The 21,688-nt window shown below is 42.6% G+C and overlaps 2 protein-coding genes across 2 annotated transcripts; one reads left to right on the plus strand and one right to left on the minus strand.

Moving 5' to 3' along the window:
• Window positions 1–9,398, plus strand: LOC138307784 (uncharacterized). The gene is made up of 2 exons (XM_069248671.1): window positions 1–267; window positions 2,274–9,398. The coding sequence occupies exon 2, from the start codon at window positions 3,255–3,257 to the stop codon at window positions 8,091–8,093; it is 4,839 nt and encodes a 1,612-aa protein (XP_069104772.1). The 5' UTR covers window positions 1–267; window positions 2,274–3,254; the 3' UTR covers window positions 8,094–9,398.
• Window positions 9,399–13,749: 4,351 nt separating this feature from the next.
• Window positions 13,750–21,290, minus strand: LOC138314274 (uncharacterized). Its single transcript, XM_069254532.1, has 6 exons — window positions 21,099–21,290; window positions 20,465–20,564; window positions 16,219–17,822; window positions 15,524–16,132; window positions 14,718–15,110; window positions 13,750–14,631 (listed from the first exon to the last, which is right to left on the minus strand). The coding sequence occupies exons 1-6, from the start codon at window positions 21,288–21,290 to the stop codon at window positions 13,750–13,752; spliced, it is 3,780 nt and encodes a 1,259-aa protein (XP_069110633.1).
• Window positions 21,291–21,688: the final 398 nt, after the last annotated feature.

Consider the following 21,688-nt stretch of genomic DNA (forward strand, 5'->3'; position numbering starts at 1 on the left):
CCCTCAAAAGAAGGCAGTAATATGTAATTATTCTTCTCCGTTTTAATAACGTACATAGAGGTGAACGTCATAGCGATGTTCAGGAGCGGTTTCTAGACTTAAGTTATATGTGTACATATGTGTATATCCTTACAGACGTACATAGCGACAATATAACCCTAGCGTGTGGCAGTGATGTGGGGGACGGGCAAGTGACATTACCTATGCCAACAGTGACCACGGGGATCTATTCCCACCACTCAGAAAGTCATATGAAGAGTGAAACAGGTATATCTAAGCGTTATTCTCAATATTTTTGGGGTTTATGAAGTCCTAACGTCTTAGGCGTAATTAGCATTAATATCCAATTTTTCAGTATTATTCAGCGTCAATGAAAAAGAAAGTCCGTCCGTTTCTGTCAATGACTTCCAGAGCCCATAAGATACTGATGTATATTAAATTATTTGTTTAATTATGTTTTAATATCGAGATGCACCTGTGAAAATCATCGCTTCTGTCGTCATCCTGATTTGTTTAATTTTGTTTTAATATCGAGATCTACCTCTGAAATCATCTTTCCTGTCGTCGCCATCCTTTTTTGTTTAATTTGGTTTTACTATTGAGATCAACCCTTGAAAATTTTCGTTCCTGTGGTCGCCATTCATTTTTGTTTAAGTTTGTTGTAATATCGAGATGCACCTGTGAAAATCATCGCTTCTGTCGTCATACTGTTTTGTTTAATTTTGTTTATGATATCGAAATGCATCTGTGAAAATCATCGCTTCTGTCGCCATCCTGATTTGTATAATTTTGTTTATAATATCGAGATGCACCTGTGAAAATCATCGCATCTGTCGTCATACTGTTTTGTTTAATTTTGTTTATGATATCGAGATGCACCTGTGAAAATCATCGCTTCTGTCGTCATCCTGATTTGTTTAATTTTGTTTATAATATCGAGATGCACCTGTGAAATCATCTTTCCTGTCGTCGCCATCCTTTTTTGTTTAATTCGGTTTTAATATTGAGATCAAGCTGTGAAAATCATCGTTCTTGTCGTCGTCATCCTGTTTTGTTTAATATTGTTTTACAATATTGAGATCCACCCATGAAAATCATCGTTCTTGTCGTCATCCTGATTTGTTTAATTTTGTTTTGATATCAAGATTCACCCGTGAAAATCATCGTTCTCGTCGCCATCCTGCTTTGTTTAATTTTGTTTATGATATCGAGATGCACCTGTGAAAATCATCGTTCCTGTCGTCGTCATCCTGTTTTGTTTAATATTGATTTACAATATTGAGATCCACCCATGAAAACCATCGTTCCTGTCGTCGCCATCCTGCTTTGTTTAATTTTGTTTTAATATCGAGATCCACCTGTGAAAATCATCGTTCCTGTCGCCATCCTGATTTGTTTAATTTTGTTTATAATATCGAGATGCACCTGTGAAAATCATCGCTTCTGTCGTTATCCTGATTTGTTTAATTTTGTTTATGATATCGAGATCTACCTCTGAAATCATCTTTCCTGTCGTCGCCATCCTTTTTTGTTTAATTCGGTTTTAATATTGAGATCAAGCTGTGAAAGTAATCGTTCTTGTCGTCGTCATCCTGTTTTGTTTAATATTGTTTTACAATATTGAGATCCACCCATGAAAATCATCGTTCCCGTCGTCGCCATCCTGCTTTGTTTAATTTTGTTTTAATATCGAGATCCACCTGTGAAAATCATCGTTCTTGTCGTCATCCTGATTTGTTTAATTTTGTTTATGATATCGAGATGCACCTGTGAAAATCATCGTTTCTTTCGTCGTCATCCTGTTTTGTTTAATATTGATTTACAATATTGAGATCCACCCATGAAAACCATCGTTGTTCTGTAACAAATAGTTACATTATACAATTATTTCGTATCATATTACGTGTCATAGATTCGGTACATCGCCGCTTTAAAACTTTATAGTTACATTAGAGTTATCCCCCTTTTGTTTCGCTCTTTTCGCAAGATACGCCATTGGAGGGCCTCGCACCATTAGTTTGGGTGGTCCAAAAATGTGAGTTTACAGAGTTTATAATCGTTTAGACTAAATGTAATTTCATTCCTATTGTATGTTATGTTATCGATCACTCATATTTACTATGAATAGGAAATATACAGTCGACATATTAAAGTAAATCATGTCAAATTAAGGTCATATCGTTTCGAGTAACATTTATTTCATTATAGCATAGTGTTGTTTGTTATGTGTTCTGTCTATCAGAAAGAGTAATTCTTCTTTCTGTTTGTTTCAGTTCTTCACTTTGTTTCATCGTGATTAAAATAAACCTCAATGCCGAGATATGGATTCGGGTTTTTTGTGTAGTATTTCGCCCCCCTCGTATCAGGATAGTGAAGAAATTTCGGACACTCTGTAATCGTGTTTCAATGCAGCCCGATAGACACTTGTACAACTACTCGTACTAGTCTCAGTGACCAATGGAACTGTTTTCGAACAAGTAATTTCGTACAAATTAGTGTCACACGTACCACTACTTGAAAACTACTCCATATAAGACTTTCCATATATATTACACATATACAGCCTCAATTTGTGTACAGTTAACTAGAACATTCGTACAAATATGTCGATCAAATCATCTGTAACTCAGGAAAACATTCTTGAAAGCCGAAGGACACGGGTCCTGACTGAGAAGGCCAAAGAACAATATGAACAAACATTAACCAAATTCAAGGATAAATTGTCCTCTGCTTGGGGAAAGTGCCAGTCTGAGTTGGACAATGTTATGTGTGCTAGTGATGATAACGTAGAAAATCTGAAAAAAGTAAGACTTTCTCTGTCAATAGTATATGGTGGATATTGCATGATTTCAGATGAATATACATCCTACATGGACACAATCAACTCTGCAGAAAGCTAAGGTGAAGTAGCTCATCACGCAACAAATTTCAAAAGATCAGACTTCATAGTAAAAAACGTCCTTAAACAGATAGATGTAAAAATTAGTTCCGCAGAATATGAGACTCGTTCCAATCGGTCATCGAGGTACTCCGATCATTCTGGTCGCACTTCACGACACTCCGATCGCATCTCACAACATTCGAACTCTAGCTCTGATGCCGCTAGAAGGAGAGCTAAGGCAGACGCTGCTAAGGTTCGCGTCGCATATGTACAAAAGGAAGCTGAGTTACGTAAACATCAAGCATTTATTGAGCAGGAGGAGAAATTACACTTAGCAAAATTAGAACGTCAAAAACAAGAACTAAATGCGGATATGTATGTTTTACAAGAACGCAAAAACTGTGCCGCAGCGGAAGCGGAAGCTGATGCACTTGAAACAATTAGTGCTGCAGGTAAAAGTATACATATTCCTGCACATCTCAATGTTCCTGTAGTGGATACTGTGTTGCGTACAGAGAAATATGTTAATTCGCTCACAAACATTGAAAATGGGTCGCTTTACGACACAAGGGAACCGAACATTGAAAATGTGTCACATTACGAAGCAAGAGAACCGCACTTTGAGAATATGTCGCGTTACGAAGCGAGGCAACCCAACATTGGAAATGTGTCGCGCGACGAAGAAAGACAACCGAACATGGAAAATGTGTCGCAAAATGAATTGAGACAACCAGTCATGAAGGAGAGCACTGTCGCGTCTGAACTTTCGCAATTTCTATTAAAAAAAGATCTAATATTCTCGCGACTACACAAGTTCGACGATTCACCCGAAAATTATGCTGCCTGGAGAACTGGGTTTTGTAACATCATGGACGAACTCAATGTCTCGCCACCTGAAGAACTTGACTTGTTAATACGTTGGTTAGGACCTGAATCGGTGAAACACGCGACAAGTATCCGTGCAGCAAGTACGTCAAACCCAGTTAAAGGTCTTTCACGACTATGGGACCGTCTTAATGAAAGGTACGGAAGCCCCCAAATGGTCGAGAGCGCACTCAAAACAAAACTAAACAATTTTCCCAAGATCACGAACAAGGAGTTCAAGCGATTATATGAACTTGCTGACATTCTTTCGGAAATTGAATCTGCCATGGAAAACCCGACATACCGAGATCTTCTCTCATACTTTAACACCACTGCTGGGATAAATCCTATAGTCTCTAAGTTGCCGCACAACATTCAGGAAAAATGGACAAATCATGCTGTTCGGTATCGTAAACAATTTGATGTTGTTTTCCCACCCTTTTCATGCTTCACAGAATTCGTGCGCGAGATGAGTCAGATAAAGAATGATCCAGGATTTGTCTATGACAACGACACTGCGAAAGACAGCAGTATTCAGAAACAGGACAGAAATCCTGTTAGTCGTGCCCCCGCAAAGAAACGTGGAAACCAGTCGGCACCTCATGTCTCTACTTTCAAAACTGAAATCTCACCTACAGGAAACATGGAGTCTATCGACAGTTCATCGCTTTGTCCGTTGCATCACACAGGCCATTCGTTAAACTCCTGTCGTCAATTTCGATCAAAACCTATTGGAGTTAGGAGAAAATACCTTAAAGAAAAGAGGTACTGTTTCAAATGTTGTGACAGCACTGATCATGTGTACAAAAACTGTTCGAAGAACATAACATGCAATGTATGTCAAAGCACTGAACATCCGGGAGCTCTACATTTCGACGGCGGGGAGAAAAGTCGTGACAAAGAACCAGTAAAAACAGTCACCATACCACATAATGAGAAAGTTACGGCAAATTGTACGCGTATTAACAATGCCAGGGGCCAAAGTAAATCGTGTGCCAAAATCCTCATGGTAAATGTTCACCCTACACAAGAGCCACAGAATACAGTAAAGATGTATGCGTTGTTAGATGAACAAAATAATAGATCTCTTGTACGCCCTGCGTTTTTCCAACTTTTTGATAAAAAGTACGAAACTGTAAACTACTCGCTATCGACATGCTCTGGACTTGCTTCAGCTACAGGGAGGAAAGCATGTGACTTTACTGTCTCAGCACTTGATGGTTCATTTAATGCGGACCTACCATGCTTACTTGAATGTGACAATATTCCGAACGAGCGAGAGGAAATTCCAACTCCGGATGTTGCTTTGAGTTATCCACATCTTTCTGACCTCGCACAATACATTCCTGATCTCGACCCTAGTGTAGAAATTGTCATGCTTCTAGGCCGTGATATCCCTGAGGTACATCACGTGCAAGATCAACGTATTGGTCCTTCCGGTTCACCTTACGCGCAACAACTCCATCTAGGATGGACAATAATTGGAGAAACGTGTTTAGGTACTATGCATCGTCCCGACACAGTCAATGTCAATAAGACTTATCTCATCAAGGACCGACCATCGCTTTGCAAACCTTGTCCCTACGGTCTCCGAGTGAAGGAACATGCACCCTCAGATACCACTGCGCACGACGAGTGTGAACACTCAATCTTCCAAAGAACCAGAGATGACGAAAAACTGGGTCTCTCTCGTGAGGACCAGGAGTTCCTGAAAATTATGGATAGAGACTTTATAAAAGACTTACATGGGCGATGGACAGCTCCACTACCATTTAAACCACATCGACCGCGTTTGCCAAACAACAAGTCCCAAGCAGTAAAGCGAGCTCATATACTTGACAATACACTGCGTAAGGATCCCATCAAGAGAGCACATTTCATAACCTTCATGCAGAAACTGTTTGAGCAAAAACACGCCGAACTAGCTCCACCGCTTCATGACGGTCAAGAATGCTGGTACTTGCCAATCTTCGGAGTGTATCAGAAGAGAGACCAAATCCGCGGAGTCTTTGATTCATCGGCTAAACATGACGGGCTGTCGCTCAACAATGTCTTGATGTCCGGTCCAGACATGACCAACAATTTACCAGGGATCTTGTTGCGCTTCCGCAGAGAGCAGGTCGCAGTAACAGCCGACGTCCAGCAAATGTTTTACAACTTCTTTGACTGTGAGGATCATCGAAATTTCTTGAGGTTCTTATGGTATCAAGATAATGACATGTCCAAGGACTTGGTTGAATACCGCATGTGTGTGCATGTATTCGGCAATACCCCCTCACCTGCGGTTGCTACGTACGGCCTTCGGAGAACTGCATGTGAAAACGCTGACAACTTTGGCTATAATATGAAGGAGTTCGTTGAGCAAGACTTTTATGTTGGTGACGGGCTTATGTCGCTGCCATCTGCACCAGAAGCTATTGACCTCATGAAACGTACGCAACAAGCTCTCGCTACAGCTGGCATAAGGCTTCACAAAGTGGCTTCAAACTGCACACAAGTGTTAAAATCATTCCCCCAAGAAGACCTCGCAAAAGACTTAAAGGATCTGGAGATAGATACAGACAGCTTACCTGTCCAGCACAGTCTCGGACTCAGTTGGGATCTTGAATCGGACTCATTTCTGTTTCGCATATCTCCAGATGACAAACCGTACACTCGTCGCGGTGTTCTTTCAGTGACTAATAGTTTGTTTGATCCACTAGGCTTTATCGCACCTGTTGCAATCGGAGGGAAAATACTGCTGCGCTCTATGACTACGGGTATGTTCGACTGGGATGAGACTCTTCCTTCAAAGTTCTATAATGAGTGGGAACGATGGAGAGATTCATTACATGATCTTCAGGACCTCAGAATTCCACGTCAGTATACTTCATCATCCTTCAAAGAGTGCGAGAACATCAGCGTCCATGTTTTCTCAGACGCTTCTGAGAAAGCTATAGCCTCTGTCGGTTACTTGTTGACAGCGTGTGAAGATGGAACTCAAGAGCTAGGGTTCATCTTGGGTAAGACCAAGGTTGCGCCTCTTCATACCACGACGATACCACGACTTGAGCTGTGTGCTGCTGTTCTTGCGATAGAAATCGCGGAAACTATATCTGAGCAACTCAATCTGCCGTTAAGCATCTTTCGCTTCTACACAGATAGTAAAGTGGTTATAGGATACGTGTATAACCAGACTCGCCGTTTCTATAACTACGTGTGTAATCGCGTAACGAGGATCCGCAAGAGCTCAACTCCTGAACAGTGGAACTTTGTATCAACGGAACATAACCCCGCTGACCAAGGAACTAGACCTATTCACGCAAAGGACTTGTTGGAAAGCAAGTGGCTCCACGGCCCCATGTTTCTCCTCGAAGGAACAGAGTTCTCCGATGACCTTGTTCCAGAGGTATCGGCTGACGATAAGGAAGTTCGGCCAGAGGTATCCTGTCTCCTCATCAAGGCAAAAGTATCAGGTGAGACAATTCTTAAGCGCTGTGAAAAGTTTTCCAATTGGCATCAGTTGGTTACGGCTATGGGAACTTTGATTAAATTAGCAAGGCGAATTGGTGGAGGGAATTTACCTTCAACTCCGAGTTGCCTCGAGTCCTTCTCGCGTGCAAAAACTTTCATTCTACAACTTGTTCAGCGAGACACCTTTCCGACGGAAATCGAATGTTTGTCATCTGGCAATCCATGTCCTAGAGATAGTCGCATATCTGCTTTGAACCCGTTTCTGGACCAGCATGGTCTCCTGCGCGTGGGAGGACGTTTGAAACACGCAAAGATAGACACCAACGAGAAATATCCGATCATCATTCCCAGCGCTCATCATATATCCACTCTCATTGTGAGACACTATCATGAACAGATGAAACATCAGGGTCGCCATCTCACCGAGGGATCTATCAGGTCGGCTGGCTTTTGGATTGTTGGTGGCAAGCGCCTTTTATCGTCTATCATTCATAAGTGCGTCACGTGTAGGAAGTTTCGAGGCAAGGAAGGGAACCAGATAATGTCAGATCTGCCAAAAGATCGTGTCGTACCAGGACCGCCATTCTCCTCTGTGGGCGTCGACGTTTTCGGCCCGTGGAATGTTGTCGCACGTCGGACAAGAGGTGGTGTTGCCAACAGTAAACGATGGGCCGTGCTATATACATGCTTGACGACTAGAGCCATTCACATTGAAGTCGTTGAAGAACTTAGCACCTCAGCATTCATCAACGCGACTCGTAGGTTCATCGCCATCAGAGGAAAAGTGACGGAATTCAGGTCAGATCGAGACACCAATTTTGTGGGCGCTACCGACTTGATGAGAATCGACGCTGTAAAATGTAGAGGATGGTCCATTGAAGGAGTTTTTGTTTAGAAGTGGAACAGTATGGATCTTTAACCCTCCACATTCCTCCCATATGGGCGGAGTGTGGGAGCGGATGATAGGTGTTGTTCGACGGATCTTAGACTCTATGCTTTACCATACTACGACTAAGGACCTAACTCATGATGTGATTACTACATTTATGGCGGAAGTCACTGCAATGATAAACGCGCGACCTTTACTTCCGGTCTCTACTGACCCGGATAATCCAACAGTTCTGAGTCCCAGCATGTTACTTACACAGAAACCAGCTGAAACAGGAGAGTACATCACCGACACTAACAGTAAAGACATGTACAGAGCTCATTGGCGTCGAGTTCAAGCGTTAGCCAACGTTTTCTGGAAGCGTTGGCGTCTCTAGTTCCTTCAGTCTCTCCAACAACGTCGCAAATGGACTGTTCGCAGACGTGATATGCAACCTGGAGATATTGTGCTAGTTATAGAAAAGGACTCCCATAGGAACAACTGGCCCATGGGAATCGTGAAGGAGACTTTCCAAGGTGACGACGGTCATGTGCGCACCGTCACAGTTCAGTTATATCGCAATGATGAACAAAAAATCAAAAACTATGTCAGACCCATCCCGGAACTTATCGTACTCTTAGAAAAAGAGAATCAGTAATTTGTGCCAATCATGGGAAATTCAGAGACTAATTTCATGGACATTTCAAGTGTATTAATGAACTAGTTGATTGCCCTGTAGGTTAAAGTGACCACTACGAACTGAAGTATACTTGAAAGGCTTATTAGTTGTATGTTTAACTATAGTGGTATTTCCCATACTCAATACCAGACGGGAAGTGTTCTGTAACAAATAGTTACATTATACAATTATTTCGTATCATATTACGTGTCATAGATTCGGTACATCGCCGCTTTAAAACTTTATAGTTACATTAGAGTTATCCCCCTTTTGTTTCGCTCTTTTCGCAAGATACGCCATTGGAGGGCCTCGCACCATTAGTTTGGGTGGTCCAAAAATGTGAGTTTACAGAGTTTATAATCGTTTAGACTAAATGTAATTTCATTCCTATTGTATGTTATGTTATCGATCACTCATATTTACTATGAATAGGAAATATACAGTCGACATATTAAAGTAAATCATGTCAAATTAAGGTCATATCGTTTCGAGTAACATTTATTGCATTATAGCATAGTGTTGTTTGTTATGTGTTCTGTCTATCAGAAAGAGTAATTCTTCTTTCTGTTTGTTTCAGTTCTTCACTTTGTTTCATCGTGATTAAAATAAACCTCATACGCCGAGATATGGATTCGGGTTTTTTGTGTAGTATTTCGCCCCCCTCGTATCAGGATAATCGTTCCTGTCCTCGCCATCCTGCTGTTTAATTTTGTTTTAATATCGAGATACACCTGTGAAAATCATCGTTCTTGTCGTCATCCTGTTTTATTTAATTTTGTTTTGATATCAAGATTCACCCGTGAAAATCATCGTTCTCGTCGCCATCCTGCTTTGTTTAATTTTGTTTATGATATCGAGATGCACCTGTGAAAATCATCGTTCCTGTCGTCGTCATCCTGTTTTGTTTAATATTGATTTACAATATTGAGATCCACCCATGAAAACCATCGTTCCTGTCGTCGCCATCCTGATTTGTTTAATTTTGTTTATGATGTCGAGATACACCTGCGAAAATCATCGTTCTTGTCGTCATCCTGATTTGTTTAATTTTGTTTATGATATCGAGATCTACCTCTGAAATCATCTTTCCTGTCGTCGCCATCCTGTTTTGTTTAATTCGGTTTTAATATTGAGATCAAGCTGTGAAAATCATCGTTCTTGTCGTCGTCATCCTGTTTTGTTTAATATTGTTTTACAATATTGAGATCCACCCATGAAAATCATCGTTCCCGTCGTCGCCATCCTGCTTTGTTTAATTTTGTTTTAATATCGAGATCCACGTTTGAAAATCATCGTTCTTGTCGTCATCCTGATTTGTTTAATTTTGTTTATAATATCGAGATGCACCTGTGAAAATCATCGTTCTTGTCGTCGTCATCCTGTTTTGTTTAATATTGATTTACAATATTGAGATCCACCCATGAAAACCATCGTTCCTGTCGTCGCCATCCTGCTTTTTTTAAATTTTGTTTTAATATCGAGATCCACCTGTGAAAATCATCGTTCTTGTCGTCATCCTGTTTTATTTAATTTTGTTTTGATATCAAGATTCACCCGTAAAAATCATCGTTCTTGTCGTCATCCTGCTTTGTTTAATTTTGTTTTGATATCAAGATTCACCCGTGAAAATCACCGTTCTTGTCGTCATCCTGCTTTGTTTAGTTTTGTTTTGATATCAAGATTCACCCGTGAAAATCATCGTTCTCGTCGCCATCCTGCTTTGTTTAATTTTGTTTATGATATCGAGATGCACCTGTGAAAATCATCGTTCCTGTCGTCGTCATCCTGTTTTGTTTAATATTGATTTACAATATTGAGATCCACCCATGAAAACCATCGTTCCTGTCGTTGCCATCCTGCTTTGTTTAATTTTGTTTTAATATCGAGATCCACCCATGAAAATCATCGTTCCCGTCGTCGCCATCCTGCTTTGTTTAATTTTGTTTTAATATCGAGATCCACGTTTGAAAATCATCGTTCTTGTCGTCATCCTGATTTGTTTAATTTTGTTTATAATATCGAGATGCACCTGTGAAAATCATCGTTCTTGTCGTCGTCATCCTGTTTTGTTTAATATTGATTTACAATATTGAGATCCACCCATGAAAACCATCGTTCCTGTCGTCGCCATCCTGCTTTTTTTAAATTTTGTTTTAATATCGAGATCCACCTGTGAAAATCATCGTTCTTGTCGTCATCCTGTTTTATTTAATTTTGTTTTGATATCAAGATTCACCCGTAAAAATCATCGTTCTTGTCGTCATCCTGCTTTGTTTAATTTTGTTTTGATATCAAGATTCACCCGTGAAAATCACCGTTCTTGTCGTCATCCTGCTTTGTTTAGTTTTGTTTTGATATCAAGATTCACCCGTGAAAATCATCGTTCTCGTCGCCATCCTGCTTTGTTTAATTTTGTTTATGATATCGAGATGCACCTGTGAAAATCATCGTTCCTGTCGTCGTCATCCTGTTTTGTTTAATATTGATTTACAATATTGAGATCCACCCATGAAAACCATCGTTCCTGTCGTTGCCATCCTGCTTTGTTTAATTTTGTTTTAATATCGAGATCCTATGAAAACCATCGTTCCTGTCGTCGCCATCCTGCTGTTTAATTTTGTTTTAATATCAAGATTCACCCGTGAAAATCATCGTTCCTGTCGTCCTCATCCTGATTTGTTTAATTTTGTTTTGATATCAAGATTCACCCGTGAAAATCATCGTTCTTGTCGTCATCCTGATTTGTTTAATTTTGTTTTGATATCAAGATTCACCCGTGAAAATCATCGTTCCTATCGTTGCCATCCTGTTTTTGCTGTTAATGCAAGTACTGGCCTTCGTCATCTGTTACAAGAAAAACCTTATTAAATCTGTAAGTATACCTCAATAAGCCCAAGGGTACGGCCCACCAGGTAAATCATAAGAGAAAGGATACGTAAAGTTTCTAGTGATATTATGAATGCCTATTTCTCACATTTTAGGTATACTTTAACATAACTATGTTGAAAAAGTGTCTGTGCACCAGGTCTAACCTTAAGTATTACTGTCGTCTCGTCGATTTTTAGGTCGCCTAAAACGAAGTCTCAAGTGACCTATTCTAATCGCCTTTTGTCCGTCGTCGTGCGTCGTCCTTCGTGCGTCGTGCGTCGTGCGTCGTCCGTCGTATGTCCGTAAACAATTTACATTTTCGACTTCTTCTCAAAAACCGCTGAAGCAAATTGAAATTTTGCACAAACCTTCAAAGGCATAAGGCCAATCAAAATTGTGAATTATATGGTCACCAACCCCCTGGGGCTATGGGGGGCCAAAAGGGGTAAAATTGACTATAATTTCAAAAATCTTCTTCTCCACTCACAGATGTGATGGAATCAAATACTCTTCATAGATAGAAAGGTCTAAAGGTCCTTTACAAAAATTGTGAATTATATGACCCTGGGGTCTCAGGTTTCCCCTTTGGGAGGGGGTTAAGTTTCCTATAGTTTATATTGGAAAAACACATTTATGAATGTTATTTGCTTATTTTTCATAGGAAATTAGTCAAACTGGGTAAGAATTATTAGCCTGAGATAGCATTTTATCGTCATATCCATATTGGTTCTGGCCGACACCCAGGGGCCTTAGGGCCGGGGCCAAAATGGGTCAAATAGGCTAAAACTTAAAAAATCTTCTTCTGAATTCACAGATTTGATGGAACCAAATACTCTTCATAGATTGGAAGGTCTTAAAGCCCTTTACTAAAATTGTGAATTTCATGGCCCTGAGATCTCAGATTTTCCCCTGGGAAGGGGGTCAAATTTACTATAGTCTACATAGGAAAAACACATTTATGAACATTATTTGCTTAGTTTTAATAGGAAATGAGTCAAACTGGATTAGAATTATTAGCCTGAAATTGTATTTTAACACCATATCCATATTGGTCCTGGCTGACCCCCAGGGACCAGAGGGGCGGGGCCAAAATGGGTAAAAATGGCTAAAATTTCAAAAAATTTCTTCTGAGTTCACAGGTTTGATGGAACCAAATAATCTCCATAGATTAAAAAGTGAAATTTATAAAATCACTGACACTGACTGACTTCTAGTTTGGTTTTGCCGGCAAAGCGAATTATAATTTTAAGCATAAGGTTTGGTGACATAATACACTATATATCAAAATGAAAAACAAAAAATAAAAATTCTAATACGAAAGTTCAACTTTAAAGGTTATTTTAATTCGTAAATAATTTTTTATAGATTTGAACCAGTTTTGCTAAGCTCTTTCTGTAGCAGCACTCAGGTGACCGAGAAGGTGACTTAAGAAGTGATATTTAAGCATAAAAATATCACTTGTTTATTCAGTGAGACTTGTGCATATATAACTAGAGTAGACAAGACTTGATCATAATCATCTTGATCAATACTAACTACTCGTGTCTATTCCTCAATTTCCCATACCAGTAAATGGTTTCCTTTCAGAATGGAGATTCCAATCGAGACGACATACCTCTTACAGAGACAGATCCAAATCAGACTGATATTGGGATGTTCAATAACAGGGTTGTACCGATGACCAAACCTGCACTTCCTTCAATACAGGAAACGGGGTCTATTCATTATTTGGAACGAAATGAAAATAAAGGGAAACCCGAAATGCCTACAAATTATAATCATCCCGTTGAACGCTCTTTAAATAGATTGTTTCCTGGTGAAAGGTTGCCTTCTATTGATAGACGAAGTAGAAGCAGTAAATCAGAAAACTGGGAACAGAAAAAAAAAAGAAAATGACTAAAGTATCGATCATTGATAACTCGCTTGAAATTGATACTAATACAGTATCTCCCCTGGATAGGCCGGGTGGTAGTGGATATAACCAGGAGACAGACCGAAAACGTGATAGAAAGAAGAAGAAAGAGAGATCTAACAAAGTACCTGACAGGTGAAGGCTTTCTGCTCCACCAGCTGACAGGCCGGATCATCACGGTTGTGCTGTCTTGGCAAAATTAAGCTTATTTATACATGTCAACATCACAAACCCCACCAGTAAATGGAGCCTGACAGGAGGCTGAAACAGGGGGTGATATGAGGCTGAAAAGAGGGTGAAAGGAGGCTGAAACAGGGGGTAATATGATGCTGAAACAGGTGGTGGCAGGAGGCTGAAACAGGGGGTGACAGGAGGCCTAACAAGAGGGTAATAGGAGGCTGAACCAGGGTGTGACATGAGGCTGAACCAGGGGGTGGCTGGAGACTGAAACAGGGGGTGACAAAAGGCTGAACCAGGGTGTGACATGAGGCTGAACCAGGGGGTGGCAGGAGGCTGAAATAGGGGGTGACAGGAGGCTGAACAAGGGTGTGACATGAGGCTGAACCAGGGGGTGGCAGGAGGCTGAAACAAGGGATGGCAGGAGGCTGAACCAGGGTGTGACATGAGGCTGGATCAGGGGGTGATAGGAGGCTGAAACAGGTGGTGGCAGGAGGCTGAAACAGGGGTTGACAGGAGGCTGAAACCGGGGGTGATAGGAGGCTGAAATAGGGGATGACAGGAGGCTGAACAAGGGTGTGACATGAGGCTGAACCAGGGGGTGGCAGGAGGCTGAAACAGGGGATGGCAGGAGGCTGAAACAGGGGTTGACATGAGGCTGGACCAGGGGGTGATAGGAGGCTGAAACAGGTGGTGGCAGGAGGCTGCAACAGGGGTTGACAGGAGGCTGAAACAGGGGGTGATAGGAGGCAGAAACAGGGGTTGACAGGAGGCTGAACCAGGCGGTGACAGGAGGATGAAACAGGGGGGACAGGAGGCTGAAATAGGGGGTGACAGGCGGCTGACCAGGGGGTGACAGGAGGATGAAACAGGGGGAAAGGAGGCTGAAACAGGGGGTGACAGGAGGATGAAACAGGGGGGACAGGAGGCTGAAATAGGGAGTAACAGGAGGCTTAACAAAGGGGGTGATAGGAGGCTGAAACAGGGGGGACAAGAGGCTGAAACAGGGGTTCACATGAGGCTGAAGAAGGGGTTGACAGGAGGCTGAAGAAGGGGGTGACAGGAGGCTGAAGAAGGGGTGATTGAATGCTGAAACAGGGAGTGATAGGAGGCTGAAACAGGGGGTGACATGAGGCTGAAACAGGGGGTGACATGAGGCTGAAACGGAGTGATAGGAGGCTGAAACAGGGTTGACAGGAGGCTGAAGAAGGGGGTGATTGGAGGCAGAAACAGGGATTGATAGGAGGCTGAAACAGGGGGTGACATGAGGCTGAAACAGGGGTTGACAGGAGGCTGAACCAGGGGGTGACAGGAGGCTGAAGAAAGGAATGATTGGAGGCTGAAAAAGGGAGTGATAGGAGGCTGAACCAGGGGGTGACAGGAGGATGAAACATGGGGTGACAGGAGGCTGAAACAGGGGGTGATAAGAGGCTGAACAAGTAGGAACAGTATCTCCCCTGGATAGGCCGGGTGGTAGTGGATATAACCAGGAGACAGACCGAAAACGTGATAGAAAGAAGAAGAAAGAGAGATCTAACAAAGTACCTGACAGGTGAAGGCTTTCTGCTCCACCAGCTGACAGGCCGGATCATCACGGTTGTGCTGTCTTGGCAAAACTAAGCTTATTTATACATGTCAACATCACAAACCCCACCAGTGAATGGAGCCTGACAGGAGGCTGAAACAGGGGGTGATATGAGGCTGAAAAGAGGGTGAAAGGAGGCTGAAACAGGGGGTAATATGATGCTGAAACAGGTGGTGGCAGGAGGCTGAAACAGGGGGTGACAGGAGGCCTAACAAGAGGGTAATAGGAGGCTAAACCAGGGTGTGACATGAGGCTGAACCAGGGGGTGGCTGGAGACTGAAACAGGGGGTGACAAAAGGCTGAACCAGGGTGTGACATGAGGCTGAACCAGGGGGTGGCAGGAGGCTGAAATAGGGGGTGACAGGAGGCTGAACAAGGGTGTGACATGAGGCTGAACCAGGGGGTAGCAGGAGGCTGAAACAGGGGGTGACATGAGGCTGAAACGGAGTGATAGGAGGCTGAAACAGGGTTGACAGGAGGCTGAAGAAGGGGGTGATTGGAGGCAGAAACAGGGATTGATAGGAGGCTGAAACAGGGGGTGACATGAGGCTGAAACAGGGGTTGACAGGAGGCTGAACCAGGGGGTGACAGGAGGCTGAAGAAAGGAATGATTGGAGGCTGAAAAAGGGAGTGATAGGAGGCTGAACCAGGGGGTGACAGGAGGATGAAACATGGGGTGACAGGAGGCTGAAACAGGGGGTGATAGGAGGCTGAACAAGTAGGAACAGGAGGCTGAAACAGGGGGTGACATGAGGCTGACCAGGGGGTGACAGGAGGATGAAACAGGGGGAAAGGAGGCTGAAACAGGGGGTGACAGGAGGATGAAACAGGGGGGGGACAGGAGGCTGAAATAGGGAGTAACAGGAGGCTTAACAAAGGGGGTGATAGGAGGCTGAAACAGGGGGGACAAGAGGCTGAAACAGGGGTTCACATGAGGCTGAAGAAGGGGGTGACAGGAGGCTGAAGAAGGGGTGATTGAATGCTGAAACAGGGAGTGATAGGAGGCTGAAACAGGGGGTGACATGAGGCTGAAACAGGGGGTGACATGAGGCTGAAACGGAGTGATAGGAGGCTGAAACAGGGTTGACAGGAGGCTGAAGAAGGGGGTGATTGGAGGCAGAAACAGGGATTGATAGGAGGCTGAAACAGGGGGTGACATGAGGCTGAAACAGGGGTTGACAGGAGGCTGAACCAGGGGGTGACAGGAGGCTGAAGAAAGGAATGATTGGAGGCTGAAAAAGGGAGTGATAGGAGGCTGAACCAGGGGGTGACAGGAGGATGAAACATGGGGTGACAGGAGGCTGAAACAGGGGGTGATAGGAGGCTGAACAAGTAGGAACAGGAGGCTGAAACAGGGGGTGACATGAGGCTGACCAGGGGGTGACAGGAGGATGAAACAGGGGGTGACAGGAAGATGAAACTGGGGGTGAGATGAGGCTGAAACAGGGGGTGACAGAAGGCTTAACAGGGGGGTGGTAGACGGCTGAAACAGGGGTTGACATGAGGTTGAAACAGGGGTTGACAGGAGGCTGAAACAGGGGGTGACAGGAGGCTGAAGAATGGGATGATTGGAGGCTAAAACATGGAGTGATAGGAGGCTGAAACAGGGAGTGATAGGAGGCTGAAACAGGGGATGATAGGAGGCTGAAACAGGGGGTGACAGGATGCTGAAGAAGGGTGTGATTGGAGGCTGAAACAGGGAGTGATAGGAGGCTGAAACAGGGGGTGACATGAGGCTGAAACAGGGGTTGACAGGAGGCTGAAGAAAGGGGTGATTGGAGGCTGAAACAGGGAGTGATAAGAGGCTGAACCAGGGGGTGACAGGAGGATGAAACATATGGGTGACAGGAGGCTGAAACAGGGGGTGATAGGAGGCTGAACAAGTAGGGACAGGAGGATACAACAGGGGGGCATGAGGCTGAAACAGGCGGTGACAGGAGGATGAAACAGATGGGACAGGAGGCTGAAACAGGGGATGACAGGAGGCTGAACCAGGGTGTGACATGAGGCTGGACCAGGGGGAGATAGGAGGCTGAAACAGGTGGTGGCAGGAGGTTGAAAGAGGGGGGGATAGGAGGCTGAAACAGGGGGGCACATGAGGCTGAAACAGGGGTTGACAGGAGGCTGAAACAGGGAGTGACAGGAGGCTGAAGAATGGGATGATTGGAGGCTGAAACATGGAGTGATAGGAGGCTGAAACAGGGGCTGACAGGAGGCTGAAACAGGGGATGATAGGAGGCTGAAACAGGGGGTGACATGAGGCTGAAACAGGGGTTGACAGGAGGCTGAACCAGGGGGTGACAGGAGGCTGCAGAAGGGGGTGATTGGAGGTTGAAACAGGGAGTGATAGGAGGCTGAAACAGGGGATGACAGGAGGCTGATACAGGGGGTGATAGGAGGCTGAACCAGGGGAGACAGGAGGCTGAAACAGGGGATGACAGGAGGATGACCAGGGGGTGGCAGGAGGATGAATCAGGAGGGACAGGAGGCTGAACCAGGGGGTGATAGGAGGCTGAAACAGGGGGTGGCAGGAGGCTGAAACAGAGGGTGACAGGAGGCTGAAACGGTGGGTGATAAGAGGCTGAAATAGGGGTGACAGGAGGCTGAAATAGGGGGATGAAATCTGCAAACATTTTAATGTTTGAAAGGTCGCATCTAGATATATTATTAATTTATTATCTTACCTGTAGTGTGAGTGTAGATACTTTAGATGTGTCATATCCACACTCACACCAAATGCAATATATAACTGTGTAATACGGTGTTAGATTCATTCGTAGGTGACCACTTGTAGGTATGGGGTTTCCAGTCCAACCAAATGCATTGTTCCAGGTGACTTCCTCCGCACAGGATCCTCCGTGTGCTGCTACCAAGAAACGCTACTTGGAGAAGTTTCTTGATGAATACCAGTTATATAAATATTTCATTGAGTGAGGTGGGAACTTGGATATGAAGCACTCGGTAATCATGAGATGAAATATTACTGGTATTCACCAAGAAACAAGGAATATTATTTTCATTACATTTTTTTTTTCTCGCTTCAATTTACAGAAGACCATCACTACTAGTTCCGCCAGGTTATTCCGCCATGGTATTGATATTGATATTTTCATTGTCAATGCTGCATTCCGATTGGTCAAAAGCGAGTGGAAATTGATATTTTCACTGGAATGAAGTATATTGTTTTTATGTTCAACGTAAAGCCTCATGTTTCACTTTGAAAATGTAATAAATGCTGTAGACATTTGAAGTAGTTCCACTACCTTACAGTACAATAATGTCTGTGATCATCTTAACTACGCTTAGGTTTTACATTATGTCAGCAAAATGGCAAAGTTCGTTCGATGAATGATTTTTTTTATTATCTTTTGTGGTCTTAGGACATACATGTATATTCAATTACCTGTTTGTTTTTTGTTGTTGTTTTTTCTTCTTTTTGCCAAGCAAGGTTTTGTTGTCCTGATTTGTCCTGATTCACAAACACAGGTTTTATTGCGCACTTGACTATTTTATTTGTAAATTGATTTTCTCTCTGACCTTGGACCAACATTTTAATACATCTACTTGATATAATATCCTTTAAATATAAATCTGATTAAAATCAGCTGCTTGTTTCTCCGCTTATAGACTATTACTACATGCTACGTTGGTAGCGCAGGACGTAGTAATCAGATTGTTTATGAATATCAATTTATATTGCAAGTTGTGACTTAACATTTGCACCAAATTTTCAATAAATGTATGTTACTGTGACCTTGAAATATCATCCTGCGTTGCTATCCAAATTGTCCATTTAGCATATTTTGCAAATAAATTAAAAATTTGATTCAATTTATTGATTTGGTTTTCTACAAGGGTCTTACAGGCTTGCTGTGTGTGAATTCATACATAAAATATATCTTCTAATCGTGTTCGGCTTTATGAACAACAATTATAATGTTAGTACATCTGTACTGATGGCTTACGACACCAAATCAAGTAATAGTCCTACGCAGACGTTAGGAGGACGCCGGGAAACAGAGGTCGGCTTCTATTATGACCATTTGGCTTATCAACAATGTATTTAGGATTGGCCATTGTGTGATAATGTATTACTAACGGTAAGGTAATCACTTTTAGGACTTATGTTAATAAAACAAAATAGGAGTATCAATTGAATAGGATCAGACTCCAGGAAAGTTTACATACATAAATTCACTGTGCTAACACTGGGGACCATAATATACATGAAAAATGGATGCCGGCGAAATCGGTAAGTTTCGGTTTTTGGCTGACTTTTATGGTTTAAGATGACGTTGAAAGTTTTCCATTGCTCTTCGAAGGAAGAATTTAACCTGCTATATCTGAAATCATATCAGTTTACACTGGAAGTGTATGCTTTTAAGGCAATAGACGATAGAAAAATATTTCCGAGATGACCGTAATATACAACGTGCCAATAAGAACACTTCGAATTACTGAATTAGCAGTGCCATATTAACCAGCTCTTTCAGCCAGTTCATGTGACACAACTAAGAAACAAGATTTTATATTTCTTCAATGAGCCTATCCGGCCTCTTAATGGTTCTTCCCGATTTCTCAGGACTATTGGACTACTCTCGGGAGTAATGTCCTGGGCCCGGCACCATAAAACTTTCTCAGACAGTTTTTTTACTCAAGTCTATGTAAAATCATATACTTGAGTAAAAAAAATCACTCTGCGAATAGTTTTATGGTGCCGGGCCCTGGCGTTCATCATCAAGGTCTGTACATGCACGCAAACCGATCTGATCACTATCAACAATGTCTGTTGTTGGCGACTCTACCACTTCGCAATCCACGGACTTCAGGATATCCTTGCGATATCTCCGATATGTGTTTCCAGTTTCAGATTAAACTAGGGTGATACCTCTTCACTGATTACACCTTTCGTAGACGATAGTCTTCAAATGATCCTCACAGTGTTTCCAGGATCCAAGAGAGGTAACTCGCGACCACGTTTGTCATAACAAAACTTTTGCTTCACTTTATCCGCGTACCTTTACTTTCTAAATTATTTGACGACTTTAATTTTACGACAAGTTGACTGTCAATTGGTTGATTTGATCTTGCTTTTATCCCGTGGAGAAGCTCGAATGGGGATTTCCCATGTTTTAGTGGCGTCGGTCTGTAAACAAATAAGTTCATGTAGAAATTACCTTTGTCCTCTCGTGTTTTCTTGAGAAGTTTCTTCACAATGCCTACACATTTCTCAGCAAGCCCATTTGACTGAGGAAAGTTTGGACTTGATGTAGTATGCTGGAAATAATAGTCTCTCGCAAATTAACGAAACTCGCGTGACGAAAACTGCGGACTATTACCTACTTGGGTACTCCTTCACCAGCAAAAGTGTATTTCATGGCCTTAGTAACTGATGCGGTATTCAGGTTTGTAGTGGACATACTTCTGGGTAGTAATAGTGACATATTACGAAGAAATTATCACCATTTAGTGTACAAATATCTACGCCGACCTTTTTCCATGGAAACTCTGTCACCGGATGTGGATTTAAGGGCTCTAGCGCCTGTTTTGACCTAAACTTTGAGCATGTTGAGCATGACAGTATTATTTCCTCTACACTTTGGTTCATGCCTGGCCAGTACATTACTTGACGTGCTCGAAGACTACATTCGGCAATTCCTAGGTGTCCTGAATGTATGTTCAATAACATTTCTTTTCGGAGACTCCTCGGAATAACAATCCGGTTGTTTCTCAAAATCACTCCATCTACTACACCCAGTTCATATCTGATATTCCAATACTAAAGTACCTTTGTTGAACACTAGGACTTACAATGGTTTCTGTCAACAACTGTTGTTCTCGATCTTGACTAGTTTCATGTCTGATCTCATCCATTGTTCTGTCAGATACTGGAATGCTGTGCATTATAAAGTCAACATAAGCTTCAACTTCCGCTTCCCCAGACCGATCCTCAGGAGTTTCTGTAAACCCGTAAGCTTGCGACAAACCATTTGAGGTATACATGTATTTGCCTGGTGTAAATGTTACTTCTAATGCGTACTTCTGGAGACGTAACTAAACATTAACCTTTGAACGCGCACAGGACAGTCGTTTAGCGACTTCCGGAATATCGTGATAAGCGGTTTGTGGTCCGTCTACACTTGAACTTTCTGTCCATAGATATATTGATGGAATTATTCACACGCGAAGGTAATGCCAAGAGCCTCTTTCTCAATCTGAGCATATAGCTGAAGATAATGCGCCTGATGTATAGGCCACAGGAAACCAGTTTTCTTCATACCTTTGTAGAATGACGGCTCCTAATAACTAGTTTACTAGTAAGAACATCCTTGAGTTCCTCAGATCGCAAGGGACATAATCATGATAATACAATATCATCACAATACTTAGAAGTAAAGTTG

Source organism: Argopecten irradians, chromosome 1, assembly GCF_041381155.1.
Source record: "Argopecten irradians isolate NY chromosome 1, Ai_NY, whole genome shotgun sequence".
Classification (NCBI taxonomy): Eukaryota; Metazoa; Mollusca; class Bivalvia; order Pectinida; family Pectinidae; genus Argopecten; species Argopecten irradians.